General features: G+C 46.5%; 1 protein-coding gene across 1 annotated transcript; it reads right to left on the bottom strand.

The window, feature by feature from the left end:
* Positions 1 to 1,643: 1,643 nt before the first annotated feature.
* On the bottom strand, positions 1,644 to 13,721 carry LOC142767314 (uncharacterized). The gene is made up of 6 exons (XM_075868780.1): positions 13,585 to 13,721; positions 13,240 to 13,435; positions 12,579 to 12,687; positions 9,964 to 10,088; positions 6,982 to 7,287; positions 1,644 to 2,082 (listed from the first exon to the last, which is right to left on the bottom strand). The coding sequence occupies exons 1-6, from the start codon at positions 13,601 to 13,603 to the stop codon at positions 1,920 to 1,922; spliced, it is 918 nt and encodes a 305-aa protein (XP_075724895.1). The 5' UTR covers positions 13,604 to 13,721; the 3' UTR covers positions 1,644 to 1,919.
* Between the last annotated feature and the right edge of the window lie 3,504 nt (positions 13,722 to 17,225).

Consider the following 17,225-nt stretch of genomic DNA (forward strand, 5'->3'; position numbering starts at 1 on the left):
ACAACGCACAGAAGAAATCTCTCGCCGGCGCCACCTTGGAGGTCAAAATGTTATAGTTGTTACACACTACAACGGCTATGAGGGACGAACAAGTGTTGCTATAAGAAGCATCGCCCCTAAAAAAACTAGCACCAAAGACACAGTGAGGCTTGAAACCCGGTTCTGCTGGTTGCCAGCCCAGTATTCTACCAGTAAGCTAGGCTGGGGCTTGTAACGATGGCAAAGTTATCTTAAGCAGGCTTGATGTCGGGAAAACAATCACGTTAATACCACTTCTAAAGCGTTTTGAAACAGCGAAAGAACAACCAGTCGTCGCACAATGCGAATAGCGTAACGAGTGGGTAGTCCGATGCTCCAACCCATTACAAAAACTTGTTCTTGTTCACCTATTAACTGTGGCGCGTACCCACTTCAGCCATAATTCCTCATCGTCGTCAGCCACTGCATGAACGATTGGCCCAAAGTTCTTTGCAAGTGTTGAGTGGATACCACGCTTCTCAGAAGAATGACTAATAGCATAGTACCCAGAAGTTTATTATTAATGCTCTAGTGGGTATCAAGCAAGTGTGCTTGCAGTAGTTACTCGATGAGTGTTTTGAAGAGGCTCTGAAAGGCCGCTCTGCTAGCTTTCGCTGCGACTGTGCTGCGCCTTCCGCACAGGCCTGACATTTTTTTATTCAGAAGACAGTTTATCGAAGTATCAGATCCTATTTGATAGAAACTTTTCTCTGTAGCGGGACTGCAGTGAGAAGGACCACGGCCACGTAAGCACAACAAACGTTTATCGCATATCCTACGGACTACAGTGCCGCAGTTAGGTAAAATCCACTTTACAATGGTGGCCCGCACACGAGTGATTCTGGCGAATGGTGGGTACAAAGACAATACGCAGAAGTCTCAAAAGCCGCACACGCCGAGTGCATGTGCAGCTGAGAAAGGCCAAATGTTTCTACACTTCGCGATGGGCACACGTACAAGCTGTTACACTCGCGCCATCATAACTGAACGAACCAGCCTTGGAGGACGGGTTTACGCACGGGCACAAGCAAACAAGACGTCGCCAATCCAATCTAGGCACGCTTTATTGAGCAGCCGCCAGTCGGCTAGACTTAAGGCCAATATCCGATCCTCAGCAGCGGCCCATGCCCTTCTTCAAGCACTCTACGGCTTTAACTTACCTGGCCTTCACTGGTTAATCATACACAAGGCCTTTCTAGGTGCTTGAAAATGCAGCGACTCTAACTTGCGATTTGCAAATGGCGCCATTCCAAAGTTGCATATCTTCGATTGTAATCGGAAGCCAAGGGACGAGATGAAAACGATGCTCGAAAGGCCCCGCTCTTCTCCAGCATGACGAGCCACAATCTTTATTTCCACGCACAAGCTCCTTTGGACCGCGGTTTATTGTGGCATTTTGAAGCACTTCATTCTGCTCCTTTCTTTGTGGCCGTCATTAGCGTATTTCTCATGTTTCTCTCCCTGTTTGTATACTTCCACAGAAGTACGCAAAGACGGCACAATCATGAAACTGCCGAAGTCATTTGATATACACACGAACGAATTCTGCAGAATGCTTGTTTGTATCACAGCTACGTTATATATGTGTGTGCTTTTTAAAAAATGAGTAGACTCGACAAACACAGTTATACGTAACACAGACTACAAAATTAAAGTATAATTATCAACAAGTACTATGAAACACACTTGGCGGATATTTAAATGCAGCAGAAGATAGAGTGAAAGTTCGCGCGCTGCTGCGGACTCGGGGCAGTGAGCGTTCGCCGGTTTCAAAGTACGTGACGGTAGAGCACAGCAGCGCCGTGCTCACTCCGATGGGGAGGCGGGCCGCAGGAAGTAGCAAAACTGGTGGAACGGCATAGTGGGCACACAGTCCGAGCTGTTTCTGTAGAGAGAAATGCTCAGAACTTTTCCCACGACGGTGACGGTGCCGTTGAAAAGACGCGCCGTTGCCTCGAACACTGCGTCGCCCGGAGTCGTCCTAAGGCTGACTGTATACTCCCGGACGTCGTTACTCCAATCGAGAGGAAGGAAACGCTCGTACCACGGAGGTTTGTAGCTGACCTGCGTGCAAAAGCTTTCTTGTCATCGCAATTATATCAGGCCCCGGAAACTGTGCGCTATCGTTTCGGTTTGAGGGAACATGTGCGCTCGTAGCGGTTGCCGGGCAACCTAACATCTGGTTGAACGAAGTGAGGTTAACGTGGAGCCCCGCCGTGGTGGTCTAGTGGCTAAGGTACTCGGCTGCTGACCCGCAGGTCGCGGGTTCGATTCCCGGCTGCGGCGGCTGCATTTCCGATGGAGGCGGAAATGTTGTAGGCCCGTGTGCTCAGATTTGGGTGCACGTTAAAGAACCCCAGGTGGTCGAAATTTCCGGAGCCCTCCACTACGGCGTCTCTCATAATCATATGGTGGTTTTGGGACATTAAACCCCACATATCAATCAATCAATCAGAGGTTAACGTGGATGTTCGAATGTGTTGTGTTTCCCCATTTTACAAATAAAAAATTGAATTAACTGTGGAGAACTCATTGTTTGTTGCTTTGTGTTATTTAGTCCTTATCTTATGAATTACGAATCGGGCGAAGCGCGGGAAGACTTGTGTTTAGTGCTTGCCTCTGCTCCCCCTTGTCACTTTCTGAGCGATATCGCATGTTGGATCGCGCTCGATTGTTTCACTCGGTTAGCGTACCAAAAACGAATGTGGCAAATACAAGGAATTTGGTGAAAGCTCGGAGTGAACGGAAGCCGTAGTACGCCAGGTGAATCAGGTCAACCGTGCATTAGACGAAGATGCGTGGCTCTCAGTGTTTTAATCACGAGCTTTACAGTTCCTTGAAGGTTTTCAAGGTTTCCTAGTGACAAATGGTGAGAACAAGTATTTGGGTTCCTTGTTTTAGCAGGGTGTTCATTTTGAATGCCTAGGTGGTTTCGAGACGTTAAACCCCACATATCAACCATTTCGGGTGAGTACAATCTGAAGCAATTATAGCCTCCTTCCTGTTCGTCGAACTGCATATATAGCAAGCTAGACATTTTGTGGGCCTTTGCTTCTGAAACTGTCAATAAAATATACCTAATGAGCTCACTGATGCTTCGAAAGATAGTTTAACAGGGAATGTCACTGGGGCCAAACTTTTGAAAAGTAGAGCTTTCTTCCTCAATGCAATGCCTTGACGAAAACAAGCAGCCGGAACATATTCTCCAGCGGCATTCGCTGTTCAATGTTTTTCATTGCTTCGCACCTCTATTTTCCCTTGGACCGTCTTTTTTGGCACTCAATATATGAGAGAAATCATGTTAGCTGCCATAAAAGACCTGATTCAGTCAACTACGATGTGACGTGCTCGTGAGTTTTCGAAATTTTTGCATTGGTTCGGGTATTCTTGGATCAGTGTTTGCTCATTATGTGTATATTTCAGTTCCGAAATAAAGCTGCTCTTACAGATCAGCTATTCACACTGCGTGCACATCTCTGTTATTAGTACGACACGTGTGATTAAAAAAGAAGACTAATTTTAGTTGCATTGATCGAGTTTTGCCCTATTGAGAAATAGGTCAGTTTTTATTCGTCTACTTCACAACAAGCCAACAAGATTAAAAATATGGTTAACTAACTTTTATGAAGGGCAACGTTGCTCGAGTGACCAGACGACGTGAAAAAAAGCACTAACACATTTCACTTGCATGCGAAGTGGGAAGAGAGGGCTATCACGGCGATCTCCCTCCCCAAGGTTGACACCCTTTCCCTCTGTTTGCTAACGCCCCCGGCGACGCAATGAATGAAACGTTTTCTTCATGAATTTCTTGTAAGATACCCGGCAGTCAACAGTGGTGAAAGCCGACTGCAGAAGCGTATCATCATGCGAAAGCGCGTCCGGTGGAAGTTATGAGAGTTTCCGCCTCCTTATAATATGGTCCCTTTTAATGGCTTTTCAGCATGGCCGTCATGTTCCGAATAAAGGTGAAATAGATTCGTACAACGCGTTGCTCGTACCGCAGATGGTCGAAATAACCGGAGTCCTCCAAGAAGGCGTCTCTATCATATCGAGGTTTCGTGACGTTAATTGATTGATATGGCGTCCCAAAACCACCATATGATTATGAGAGACGCCGTAGTGGAGGGCTCCAGAAATTTCGACCACCTGGGGTTCTTTAACGTGCACTCCAATCTGAGCACACGGGCCTACAACATTTCCGCCTCCATCGTAAATGGTTTCGTGACGTTAAACACAAAACTAATAAATGCACGCGTGTTGTACGTGAGAGTAAACGCATGCGAGCACTGGCGATGAATGCGGCTGAAGCAGAAGTGAAACTAGCCAGCTTTATCTGCCGGGCAAAGGGCACATGCCATAACATCGCCCCGCGTGTTTGGAATGGTCGTGATATTCAAGTAGAGAAGAAACGCCCCACCCACTTTTTGTCTACCAAAAGACCATAAATGTCCGAAGAACGGGGGGAGGGGGAGCTATGTCGCTCGAAAGCCGATGCGAACTTCGATCAAAATGACCTGGTCGAGCCCACTGTCTCGACATACATATAGGGGCTCTTATCTTATCTTTGTAAGGGCCGCACTATCACCATTTACTTCGCGTTAAAGCGACGAAAAACACCAGCACCTCTTGAGATCAAATCCTGAGAGAGTTAGCTGCTGGTATTTTCATTTCTTCAAAATTTCCCAAATCGATGGTATCGCCGTCATTGCTTAGCGCTTGCGTCGGCACTACTTCTTGGCGTGTTGGTGCAATCTCCCGTACCTCTAGCAATATATTACCTGTTTTTTTTTAAATTTAGTTTACACTACACCATTGTGGCGTAAAGCTTTGGTCTTCATGTTAATGTACGTGTCAAGCGATATGCCGACAGCCCCTTTACTGCAATCGAAGCCAGCCGCAGTGCACGTGCCATCCCTGCATGCGCACGAGCTCGTCTGAGGGGACAGTGAGTGTGAATGAAGAGGACAGCCAGGTTAGACTACACAGTGTTATAGGCTATAGCTCTAACGGTAGCGTGGCGCCTCGATGTAGCGTCAGAATTGTCGTTCGTGCTCATTCGCGCTATCGGTTATGCCGACGCCAATGCCAATGGCGGTGCCATTCGACACCGAAACAGATGCCTAGCAGTTGCGCTTTGAAAAAGAAGGCAGGTTCACTCACGCTGTCTTTAGGGTCGACAATTGTGTGAACGTATGCGCTCTCAATTCACTTGCGTTGCCAATAAATTAAAGTGAAGCCCGAGCTACTGTTCTGGACTTTGTGGAATCCCGCCATATCACCTAATTCTACAATGGCCGCATTCTGAGCCAATCAGGCAAGCCGAAGAAGCTCTTTTGGTGTATATATAAATAGCTGAATTGGACAATTCCTGGATTATCACCGCTGAATCGAACCACCAGAACATCCATTGCTCGGTAACTTGTGGGGACGCTAACACCCCCTGTAAAGTCGTTCGAGCCTCGTGGCGCACGTCACTCGCCCATAGGCCGCAACTACCTAGCGGTAGGTGGCGTTGTGCTCGCGAGCGTTATCATCAGCATCGTGGTGAGCGCGATCGCGCCGGCAGGGACGCCTGGCGGCAAGCCCGAGCGATGGCCCATGAGAGATAAGCGGCTCTCTTTGGTGTGTGGCGGTTGGCAGTGAGTGGTCGGCTTTTGCAGCGGGCCCACGGTAGAGGGCACCACAGGTCGTTTGCCGTAGGCTCTCGTGGCGAGTCGAGCGTTGGCGACGCCGATTTTTGTGTGTCCTTATGTTATGCTGCTTAGTGTGTGGTAATAATTGGCAAGGTTTTTTTAGCGTGTGAATCATAATTTAGGTATAATCATTTGGCTGGCGACGTCATCGTTCTGTTCTGTTCTTTTATGTTCTAACTGCTTTTCTGTGGAGAGGTTGAGGCGCAAATTGCCTCGGCTACTTCATATCACGAAGTTCGTTCGTAAAATAGTTAAATAAATGTGTGTTCTTTGGTTCGTTTAGACCGCGTCAACTGTGTCCGTTCACTCCAAGAGCTGGTGCTCTCCATTTTGATACCCCGCAAACTGTGTTCCATATTTGGCGCCCCCAAATGATAAGCGAGTTTTTTAACAACCATGACAAAAGAGAAAAAGAAAGACACGTTTTTCTTTTGCAAGTACGAATAATAAAATAAAAATAATGCACCGAGTGGGAAATGAATGACTCTACGTATCATGTTTTTTGGACCCCTGGCGTTTTTCAACGTGCACCTATATCCAAGTACATGAGCTTTTTGCACTATCGCCTTCAACGAAAATGCGAATCCTGCGGCCTTGATCAAACCCGCGATTTATGAAGAAAAGCCCTATAAATACTCAACAACTAAAGGTACTCGCTGCAGGTGTTGTGCCACGATCAAGGAGAGCCTGATTAGAACCGAGATCACTAATGTAGAGAAAGCAACATGCATTTCCAGGAATGGGGAACATCTGACTGTGGTGCCCTCTCTCGGCGGCAGGAACGGCAGCCTGCCATAACTGAACGGAAAATAGGTGGCAAAAAATATCTCTCGAAGAAACCTAGTTATGAAAAACGATTCCAGGTTATATGTAGCAGAGACCCACTGGTACATTTTGGCTAAAATTGCAGTGTCGCACTATAAATTGTGCGGCTTCCTAGGACAGTGGAACACCACCCGTAGAAACTCATAGGAACCCATTGTTAAATATTCAGCACGATGGGAAGCAACGTGGTTCTTAGTGCGACACTAACTTTGCCAGGCTGTTCACATAAGTCTCTGATGTATAGAACTGGGAGTCGTTTTTGATAACTAGCTTTTGTTTCGTCAGATATAATATTTTTTCACCTATTTTCAATTCAGTTACGGCAGGCCACCAATTCGGCTGACGAGAAACGGCGCTGCGTGCAGATGTCCCCAAGTCGTGGTCACGGGACAACACAAGCGCACATGTGCTGTCCAGTATGGGTAATGAAAAAGAGCCTGCTCACCTGACCGTGTTAGCATGCGAGCGCTTCATGTTGTTGCGCGAGAGTGAGTCGGCGCCCAGCAGCATGACGCTGTAAGCGAGTTTACCGCGCTTCGGCGCCGTTTTCACGAATCGGCCACCACTGGCTCCTTCTGTACGCCGCTGGCCTAAGCTCCGAGCACAGCGCTCCTCCACTGCAGGCTTGCGGATCACGAAGGCGTGGTAGTTTTTGTACACAGGCTCTCCGTCAGCGTCCGAGCACACCAACTGGATGAACTCGAACTTGATGACGGTGTTGTTGCCGACGGGCACGCAGGTATCCGAAAGCCTATACGATACAAACATCCAAATACGTCGACTTCAAAACGAAGCTTCGATGGCGTGTTTTCTTGCTCCTACAGTTTCTTATGTACTGCCAGCAGTGCACAAAAGCGTGGTATTTCACATCGGCTCTCGCTACTGTACAAGTGAGCTGTTGAATTCGTTAGAAAGAATGTTTGCAAACTATGAAGAATTGTCACTCACGTACAGTGGCACAGAGCTACAAAACAGGCTCACACAAAGTTGATTTCTCTTCGAATGGGTAAATATTTTCATGCAGAATAAACAAAACAGGAAAGCTCTCCGTCTATACAATCCCCCAAACGTAACACACATCAGTGTAAAGAAATAGGAATACGAACAATAATTACACTAAGGTTGTTGGGTTCTTAATAGAGGCCTCACTCTCAGGTAGCGAGTGTCGTAACCCTTGCCCAACAACAACAACAACAACAACAACAACAACAACAACAACAACAGAAATAGCAATAATAATAATAATAATATGAGAAAAAGCTTTATTCGAGGCGAGCTCAAGCTGGCACACACTGATGATGATGACACGTCCAATTGATAAAGAAGAGTCGGTGACTGCGCTCACACTAATTCCCCGTCACGCTGGAAGCGGCCTCCTGGCCGCGCGAGAGACAATATTAGGAATAGCGTCGTGTGTACAGTTTCAGCCGAGAGACGTGCACAATTTCTGTCCCGCGGCAATGGTGGACGTTTGTTTAATCACCGTATAAGGCCATATAAAACGACTGAGCAATTTTTCACATAAGCCGGGCACACGCACGGGAGTCCACAGAAGAACTTCGTCTCATGGGGAAAAGGTGACAGCACGGTGAGTTGAGTCGTAGCGAGACTTGCGAGCTTCCTGAGAGATGCCGGTGTTGATTCGGGCCAGATGACGGCAGTGCTCGAGGCGAGACAAAAATAGTGCGCATAAAGGGCCTGCTGAGGTAGCAGGAGCCGAAAGGAAGGAGACGTCCAGTGTTACACTTGGAGAGCGGCCATGGACCTGAAAATAGGGAGAAAAGCCGGTGGTGCATTGCGTAGCTGTAGTGTAGGCGAATGCTACGAATGGCAAAATGGCGTCCCCGTTCGTGTGGTCAGGGTTAACGTACATGGCAATCTTGTCCGATAGGGTACGGTGAAAGCGTTCCGTCAAGCCATTTGTTTGAGGATGATAAGTAGAAGTTGTTTTGTGGGTGGTGTTGGCGGCGCGTAGAACCTCAGCAAGAATAGAGGAAAGAAAGACCTTACTGCGGTCGCTGAGCAGAAAACGTGGAGCTCCATGGCGTAAAGATATGTTACGCAGAAAAAAATCAGCTACTTCAGTGGCTGTACCAGCGTGCAGTGAGGCGGTTTCTGCGTAACGAGTGAGGTGGTCAACAGCAGTTACAATTCAACGATTTCCGTTGGAGGTCACGGGAAGGGGCCCGTACAAGTATATCCCGACGACTTCGAATGGCAAAGCGGGACAAGGAAGAGGTTAGAGAAATCCAGAAGGAGCAGTAGTGGGTCGTTTCCGCCGTTGACATGAGGCACACGAAGAAACATATTTGGCAATCGCGGATGAGAGGCCAGGCCAGATGAGCCGACTGCGTATTTTGTCGTACGTTTTGTGATAGCCGAGATGCCCAGCAGCAGGATCATCGTGGAATGTCTCAAGAACCTGACGTTGTAGACAGCGTGGTATAACGGGGACCCATTTGTTTCCTTCAACGTAGTAAATATAGCGATGTAAAACACCATCGTGAAGCTTGAATTTACACGCTTGCACAAGGCAAGAACATCCTCAATGTACGAGGTGTATGATTCACCCGCCAGCTGAATGCGTTCAGCAAGCTTCTTTGTTGCTGCTTCAGCGCGAACACTGGGGGAACCGAAAATCTGACGGAGCTGCCGTGCGAACGTGTCCCAGTCGGGAAGATCTTGGAGGTGGTTCCAAATCCAGGTTTTGGCAACATCAGTTAGGTAGAAAGTGACCGTACGCAACTTGTGTAGAGTATCCCACCTGTTCAACTCACTGACGAGGTCGTAGGTGTGTAGCCAATCTTCAACGTCATCCCCCTTGAGACCCGAGAATACTGGCGGATCACGCTGGTGGTTGTGGATGGCCAGTGTCGACGGCGGAGGCTGCACTGGGCTGGTGGTGTTGGATGGACCAGGATTGTCTTGCACTGCCATGGCAGGTGGTAGCGATGTTTTGAATTGTTGGCAGTTCAGCGCTCTGTCTCGTCTCTTCTTCTGTCCCCTCCTGCCCTGTCTTTTGCGCTGGTAAGCAACCTTTATCACTTCTGAAGGCACGAAAGGTTAGTGTGCCATAGAGGCGAAAATTCTGTAGGCCCGTGTGTTCAGATTTGGGTGCACGTTAAAGAATGCCAGGAGGTCGAAATTTCCGGAGCCCTCCACTACGGCGTCTCTCATCATTATATAGTGGTTTTAGGACGTTAATCCCCCCATATCAATCAAAAGTGAGTGTGCCATAATCGTTTCTACCACAATTCTATACATCATCGTAAACTGGCTTGTAGCATAGATCGGAAACAAACAAGGACCAAAAAAAAAAGAAGTACGGGAAGAATACAAGAACTATGCGTCAGCATCTGAACGTATTCTACACGGAATGTGCCGTGTAGAATGCTTTGAGAACGCGTGCTTTAAGAAAAGCGCTCACGTGGTGTCGTTGTCGGCGTCGGGTGCCCGATACAAGGTGTGATAGCAACACATTATTGGTGGCCTCGCCGTTGTCCCGTTAATTGTTTCCTTCATGGCCGATGTGTCGATGAAAATCCTGTTCCTCTGTGATAACAATAGACAAGGAACGTCTTTGAATCCGGAAAATTAGTAGTGGGTATGCGGTACTGCTGGCCGAGTTACACAAAATGATATGAAAGACACACGAAACATTAACATTTGCTCACTCACATTAACATAGGTCACGCGGCTGTCCACGACAGGCGACCAAAAGTAGGATCAAATTGATGGATGTTCACACTTGCGAGTGGCAACTGCCACCTATACCCGTCGCTATAGTGAATTCGCGTCTGCTTACACCGCCATTACTGCCATTGATCCGCAAACTGCTGCTGCTGATAGCCTATTTCCTGCGACACTGATTGTTTCATATCTAGCGACTTCAGTCACATGATTAAAAAAATCTCGTACTGATTAAGCCAAAGTAGTGACCTTCAGAAATAGACCATCTATGTGCAATCAGTTATTTTGCGACTAGCTTGGTCACGTGGCCGGTTCTATTCGCAGGTGTGCATGAGACTCAACGTAGCGCTTCGGCTCTACTGCTTCTTAGACACAGAATGAAGCCTCTCTCTCAATGCTTAACGTGAACCCTCCCACTCTAGGAGTCGATGCAATGAGGCCAATAAAAGGGCTTACAATATTGGTAGACATGCTAACCTCTCAGAAGAGGAAGTTGAAAAGCCGGATGATTCCGTCTATTAAGCAATATCAGACGGTGTACTATGTGACCGCAGGCCACTAATTGCCCCAAGCATGCAACGGTAGGCTAGCTTATCCATGTTCACTGACACTGATAGCCAAGACGTCAAGGAAATTTACACGTCGTCACTGTGATTGCGTGCTCATATGCTAAAAGTCTTGCGAAAAAACAAGGTTCAGTGATGTTTTCTACTCGATCAAAGTATTTTATTCTTTTACTCTACAGACAAGAATCTTATGTCTCAAGCGTAAACGATGCCATAGCTAAACCACACTTGCTTTCCTTAAAAAAATAAATAAATAACCGAGTAAATAAATAAAGAATAAAAAAATAAACAGAATAGGCACATGGACAATAATAAAACGGTTACACCGTTAAGAAATATGGTCAAAGAAATCTCCCGGAATAGGTACTAGTTGCACAGTTCGTAGTATACTCTTGCATTTGCAGCGAGCTAAGGCTACTAAAGCAAGCATATATTTTAAAAACTTCGGTCCACCTCCACTAGGTGGCATCGTCACGTGGGAGACGACGAACCTCGTATCACGATGATCATACGCAGTTGAGGGATTGCCTCAGGAACACCCACTACAACTTTTCTGCAAAAGGCGCCTACCAAATGTGCTAATATATTCGCTAATAACAACGACTTCCCACAGAATTAAAAGGAGGACAGCGACAGTGAAAAGGAATAAGAAAGAAAATCACAGCATATCCACGCTGTGAATGATGATGAGTGGGGCGAAGTGCTGGAGGGTTTCATCGCTAAACCGTGCACCATCCGCGAATATCGCCCACTACATCACGTGACAAATACTGTATATATTTATACAAGAAATTTTATTATTCGTAAGTGGTATCCATACGTCTCTTCCGTTCCTCCTTCATTATAACGGCTTTATGGTTGGTGATGTGGTGGATCGGTGATGGGGCGTAGTGGGATGTTTGCAAGGATGAAGTAGTGGGCGGTTGGCAAAAGTAGAAGTATAGGCGGTCACGTACAAACAAGCGATGGTCATGATGGGACAATCTATGGTTCTCTAACGCGCACCTGGATACAAGTACACGACCATCTTGCATTTCATATTGGCTACTTCTCAACAGTACTTGCGTTATTGTCGGTGAATTGGTGGATCGGTGATGGGTCGTAGTGGGATGTTTGCAAGGATGGGGCAGTGGGCAAAGGTGGAGCTATAGGCGGTCACGTACCTACATACATACATACATACATACATACATACATACATACATACATACATACATACATACATACATACATGCATACATGCATACATACATACATGCATACATGCATACATACATACATACATACATACATACATGCATACATACATACATACATACATACATACATGCATACATACATACATACATACATACATACATACATACATACATACATACATACATACATACATACATACATACATGCATACATACATACATACATACATACATACATGCATACATACATACATACATACATACATACATACATACATACATACATACATACATACATACATACATACATACATACATACATACATACATACATACATACATACATACATACATATATGGGACGGAGAGACCCACGCCTTTAGGAGCTTCAACCCTAAAACGTTTCTGCTGTCCTGACAGGAGCCTTGTTCAGATTGCGGACAAGGCTCCCGTCATGGGAGCTGACGCATCTTTTTTACGCCTTTTCACGGTTGGTGTCCTGCTTTTATTTATAGAATGTAGCTTGCAGACGATACGGGCTTCTGTGAAAACTTTGACTATGGCTAGCGCATAGCAGATAGACTTACTTCCGTGTGGCTGTAAGCTGGGTACTTAGAACAGCTGATGGGAGGCGTTGTTGAGACGTGAGGCAACACCGACGGGTGCCAAGGGCCGCAGTCAGGAACCACGCAGCTTCTGTGTTTGGAGATGGCGTGTATGTTTCTTACTGTTCTTTAGCTTAGCTGTTCCTTACTGTTCCTTAGCTTAATGTTCCTTAGCTTCAACTCCAATGAATAATTCGTTTTACGTAAAACAGTCTCGCGTGAACTTATTGTCAAAAAGATTCTTGTCTCGTACGTCGATCGCTCTGAAAGGGGGAGGGGGTGTAGGGGTCCATGGTTACGGGCCTGGTTGCATAGTGCGAGCTTCTCGAAGTGCTACACCGATACGGACATAGAAGGAGAAAGTAGTTTGAACAAACACTTTTTTTGTCCGCTTTCAGAGTTCCAGTTCTATAGAGTAGTGTGTCCTTCCTAATACTATACTGTATATCTGGCAAGAAAAACTAATATGACGTTACTGTTATACGAGGTGTAAGAAATTAAAAAAAGAGAATGCTCTTGATGTCGGCCACGGGGAGTCTGATGTGAAACATGTGGGGTTAAGCAGCGCGACTAAACAAGCCGTTGAAGTACAGACCGGATGCCACCACCCGAAAAAGCACGCTTGCATTAGTGGTAAGCTTACCTGGTGTAGATTACGAAGTGCTTTTCGCTATCGCTGGCTTGCATGACCTTGAGGCCTTGCTCTGGTCCGAACGTGAACACCGCTGCCAGGCTGAGGATCTTGAGTGCAGCCGGTGAGGCCTTCTTGGAGCGCAGAAAGACGGGAAATGCACTGCAGCCATCCTGCTCGGACCTCTCCTTCAGGGCTCTCGTTTTGACTGCAATCATAGAAACAGCAGCTGGAAAAGAAGTTGTTAACCACGCAATGTCCTGATACTGAATTTTTCGGTAGGAAACAAGAATACTTGCACTAGGGCTACTTAAACACAATGCTCCCTGTTAACGGGACGCAAAACGACGGACTTACGAAGCGGCCATCCGTACATGTTGCGAAGTCCTAGTGGCAAAGGGAAAATCTTTCAAGTTTCACCTTTGAGGAGAAACCACCGGACAGCAAGACGTGACGGCAGCGTGACACGGCTCAGTAGCACCGCTGTACGTGGCTGCGAGATGTTCGAAACCGAAACGCGGCCAAGCTATCGCGCAAGACACGTGGCACGCGCTTCTTCTTGTTCTTCTTTTGACCGATGCGCTGCTTTACAATGTAGAGGTAGAACCAGACTCAATTTAGCGCCAATTTGGGAGGAAGACGAAAAATATTTATTGAAAGAAGGGTGAGCGATCTTTCTCGTGGGGTGTAGCATCTAGTTCCGGACGCCATCGGCTCACGTCTTAGCATTAGAATGAGGACGGGGTACCGGAGGCACAGAGTTTCACAAAAAATTACTGGGATCCCTAATGCAGCTTTGGACGACTTGAAGACCGAAGCGTATTCACCTTTTCATAAACGCCTCCCTGGGCGCCGCCATAGTCCTCCTTGGGCTGTGCAAATTGGCGCGTACCCTCGAAAATGCACTGACAACGCTGCACCTTTAGCCGTTGTACTCCCGCGCGCAGCCCATCATGGTGGTGTTTTTTCCCTTCCTGTGAAAAGGCGTATACAAGGCCTCAAGCACGTCGTTTTTATACAACGGAGTGGCGAATGGCACACCTGTTTGATTTTGCGGCGGCTGTACGCGTAACGTTTAGCTCGGATCAGGTAGGGACAGGTGCCGGAGCTTTGTGGATACACCTGTTCTTTGTGAAATTGAGTCGACAGCGGAATGCCTCCGAAATCAGAATAAAGATGCACCACGTACGCAGATTACATACCGCCTTGTTTACTGAGAAGGGGATGAGGAAGAGGAAGGAAGGCTAGGAGGGCCGACTAGATGCAAGTGTGGTTTGCTATCCTATGCTGGGGAAATCAGATAAAGAAATGTCACAGAAGGGAGATAGAAAGAACACACGAAAACAATCAACAACGATTACTATACTAGCTAATGCGAATTCTGAGCGCAGCTTCATGTGTGGGCTAGGCGAACAGTCTTTTAATGGTTTAGCTTTCTGTGAAATATCGAGCAGGATAGGCATTGGATAGATTCGAAAAGAAGCCATAACTCATGCTAAATGTGGCCAAAGTAGCCAAGCCTTTGAATCTTATCGCGAAATTCGCAGCCGAATGGCAGTAAAGCGGTATTGTGGCAAGCTTTCGCTATTTTTAGCAATGAATAATCTCGTTTTTGGTTCAGCAATAGAATAGAAATAAGACGTTTTTCTCTACTCTTGCTTGGTCTTTCGAACAAAAGCAAAATGCGCACACACACACACACACACACACACACACACACACACACACACACACACACACACACGCGCGCGCACGCACGCACGCACGCACGCACGCACGCACACACACACACACACACACACACACACACACACACACACACACACACACACACACACACACACACACACACACACACACACACACACACACACACACACACACACACACACACACACACACACACACAAAAGAAGGCCAAGTATGAGTTCTGTGAGCTTGTATATAGTTTATGTACACTAGATGGAGTAATCTTGCAGGGCCGTCTGCTTAGACTTAGGCGAACGTGAAAGAACACTGGGTCGTCGAAATTTCCAGAACCCTCGACTACATTGTCCTTGATAACCATAAAGTTGTTTTGCGACATAAAACATCAACAATTGCTGTTATCGACTATAAGGTTGTTAATAATATAAAGAAACAAACGGGAGAGGAGGTGTAGTACACTTGCAAGGACGGCGCTATTCAATTGGTCACGCTGCTGGTGGACGTGTACTCATGTGTAGCGACAACGGGGAATGAAGGGGTATAGTTAGAATAAGAGTTGTTGTATATGCTACTAGAAGTTTTGTAAGCATAATCAAAAAGACCATATGAGAGGCGGCCGATCGTGTAAGGCCCCTAAGCATACAAAATATTTTTTAGCGTACTGTCCACTGAGCGCCATCTACGCGACGAAGAGAAAACTAATAAAAATGCTCTGGATCGACCGCGCGCCGCGTTGGGTGCGCACGCTGAACGAATAACTCAATGCGATGGTAAGCGGAAACGACGCTAGATGCCAGCACCTTGTCTAGTTGCGCTTGCTCCTAGAGTAAGGATCGCACTCTCCGATTTTCTCATTTGAAAGATGAAATAAATCTTTTATTCTCTCCCTCATGTACTGTGAGGCATTGTTAGGCAAGACTCGGTCCACTTCAACGTGTTGCTAAATTCGGGGAGACAGCTTAAGTGCTTCGCAGCATGGGAAAATCAGTCCTAATGATAGAATATATCTATCTAGTTTGTGAAGGATTAAAAAAAAAAAAGTAATGACATGTGCGTTTCCCAATATGTTATAAAGTAACCACAGCTCAGCAAAACCCGTGGAGCTTACTCAGACACACAACAGGAATATATTTTGCGCTTTGGACCCACTCAGACTCCCGAAAATTTCCCTCCACCAAACTCACGTTGACTCACACTAACAAAACATTCTTTCAACCGAACTCAGGCGGACTCACACTCGCCAAACTACCACTCACCCAGACTCATTCAGACTCGTGGCTTGGCCTGAGTCTGAGTGAGTTCGAGCGGGTCGACTCATCAGTCCATTAGCCTAAAATTGGTTTTCTCAACCAAGGTGTCAGTGGTCTTTACAGGTCTCACGTAATCGCGGTGCTTTTCTTGGTGGCGTTTCATAAAGTACTGCCTTCGAATACGAGTTATGGGCACTCGCACATCAGCAAATGCGCCCGTACCACGACATTTTCCGCCTCCTTCTTTTTTCGTGCAGCTTCGGACTGGAATGGCCTTTCCACTGATCTCGCCACCATAATGTGCCACTCAACATTTACATAAAACGTAACACGTTTCTTTTCAATTTGAATACATTACATTGTTCCTTTTTGTGCCACTGGTTCTCACTTAGTCTTCTTTTTTTTTTGGCAAGGTGTTACGCCTGTTAATATGTATACTGATCCTGCACATGTATTATTTTATTTCTGTATTGGTTACCCCTGTTCATACTTGTACCCCTCCTGCATATGTATTACATTTGTTTATGTTTCCCACCACTTATGTAATACCCCCTCTAGGGGGTCTTTAAGGTAATAAAGTGAAGCGAAGTGAAGTGAAGCTAGGTTATTCTTCTTCGAAGAGATAACTACATAAGACATATTTACAACGACTTTCCTGGAAGAGTTGGCGGTGCGGGGGACATCAAGGCACCGCCCCCCTCCCACCCCTACGTAAATCACGCCTCTTATCAATATATATTGAAATGGTGTGCGAACGACACTGCTTTGGGATGCGTGTGAATAAATATGAGTATAAACGTTAATCTAGGTAAGGCTGATAGTGATGCTGAAGACGAGTGAATAGGACCAAAGTTGGCGAAAGAAGGTGGAGCTCACTCTGAATCACTCGAGAATACTTAGCGCTTTGAACTCACTCAGACAAAGACTCGCCAAAATTTTCCTGGGATAAACTCACTCGGACTGACAACCACCAAAACATTACTCACCCGGGCTCACTCCGCTTCAGTCTCACGGTTTCGTCGGTGTCTGAGTGAGTCCGAG

Source organism: Rhipicephalus microplus, chromosome 1 (genome assembly GCF_043290135.1).
Source record: "Rhipicephalus microplus isolate Deutch F79 chromosome 1, USDA_Rmic, whole genome shotgun sequence".
Classification (NCBI taxonomy): Eukaryota; Metazoa; Arthropoda; class Arachnida; order Ixodida; family Ixodidae; genus Rhipicephalus; species Rhipicephalus microplus.

Coding starts and splice junctions, on each gene's coding strand:
- LOC142767314 (XM_075868780.1), bottom strand. Junction 10,089..12,578: donor CAGCTTACAGCCACACGGAA/GTAAGTCTATCT, acceptor TTGTTATCACAG/AGGAACAGGATTTTCATCGA. Junction 7,288..9,963: donor GACGCCGACAACGACACCAC/GTGAGCGCTTTT, acceptor TGTATCGTATAG/GCTTTCGGATACCTGCGTGC.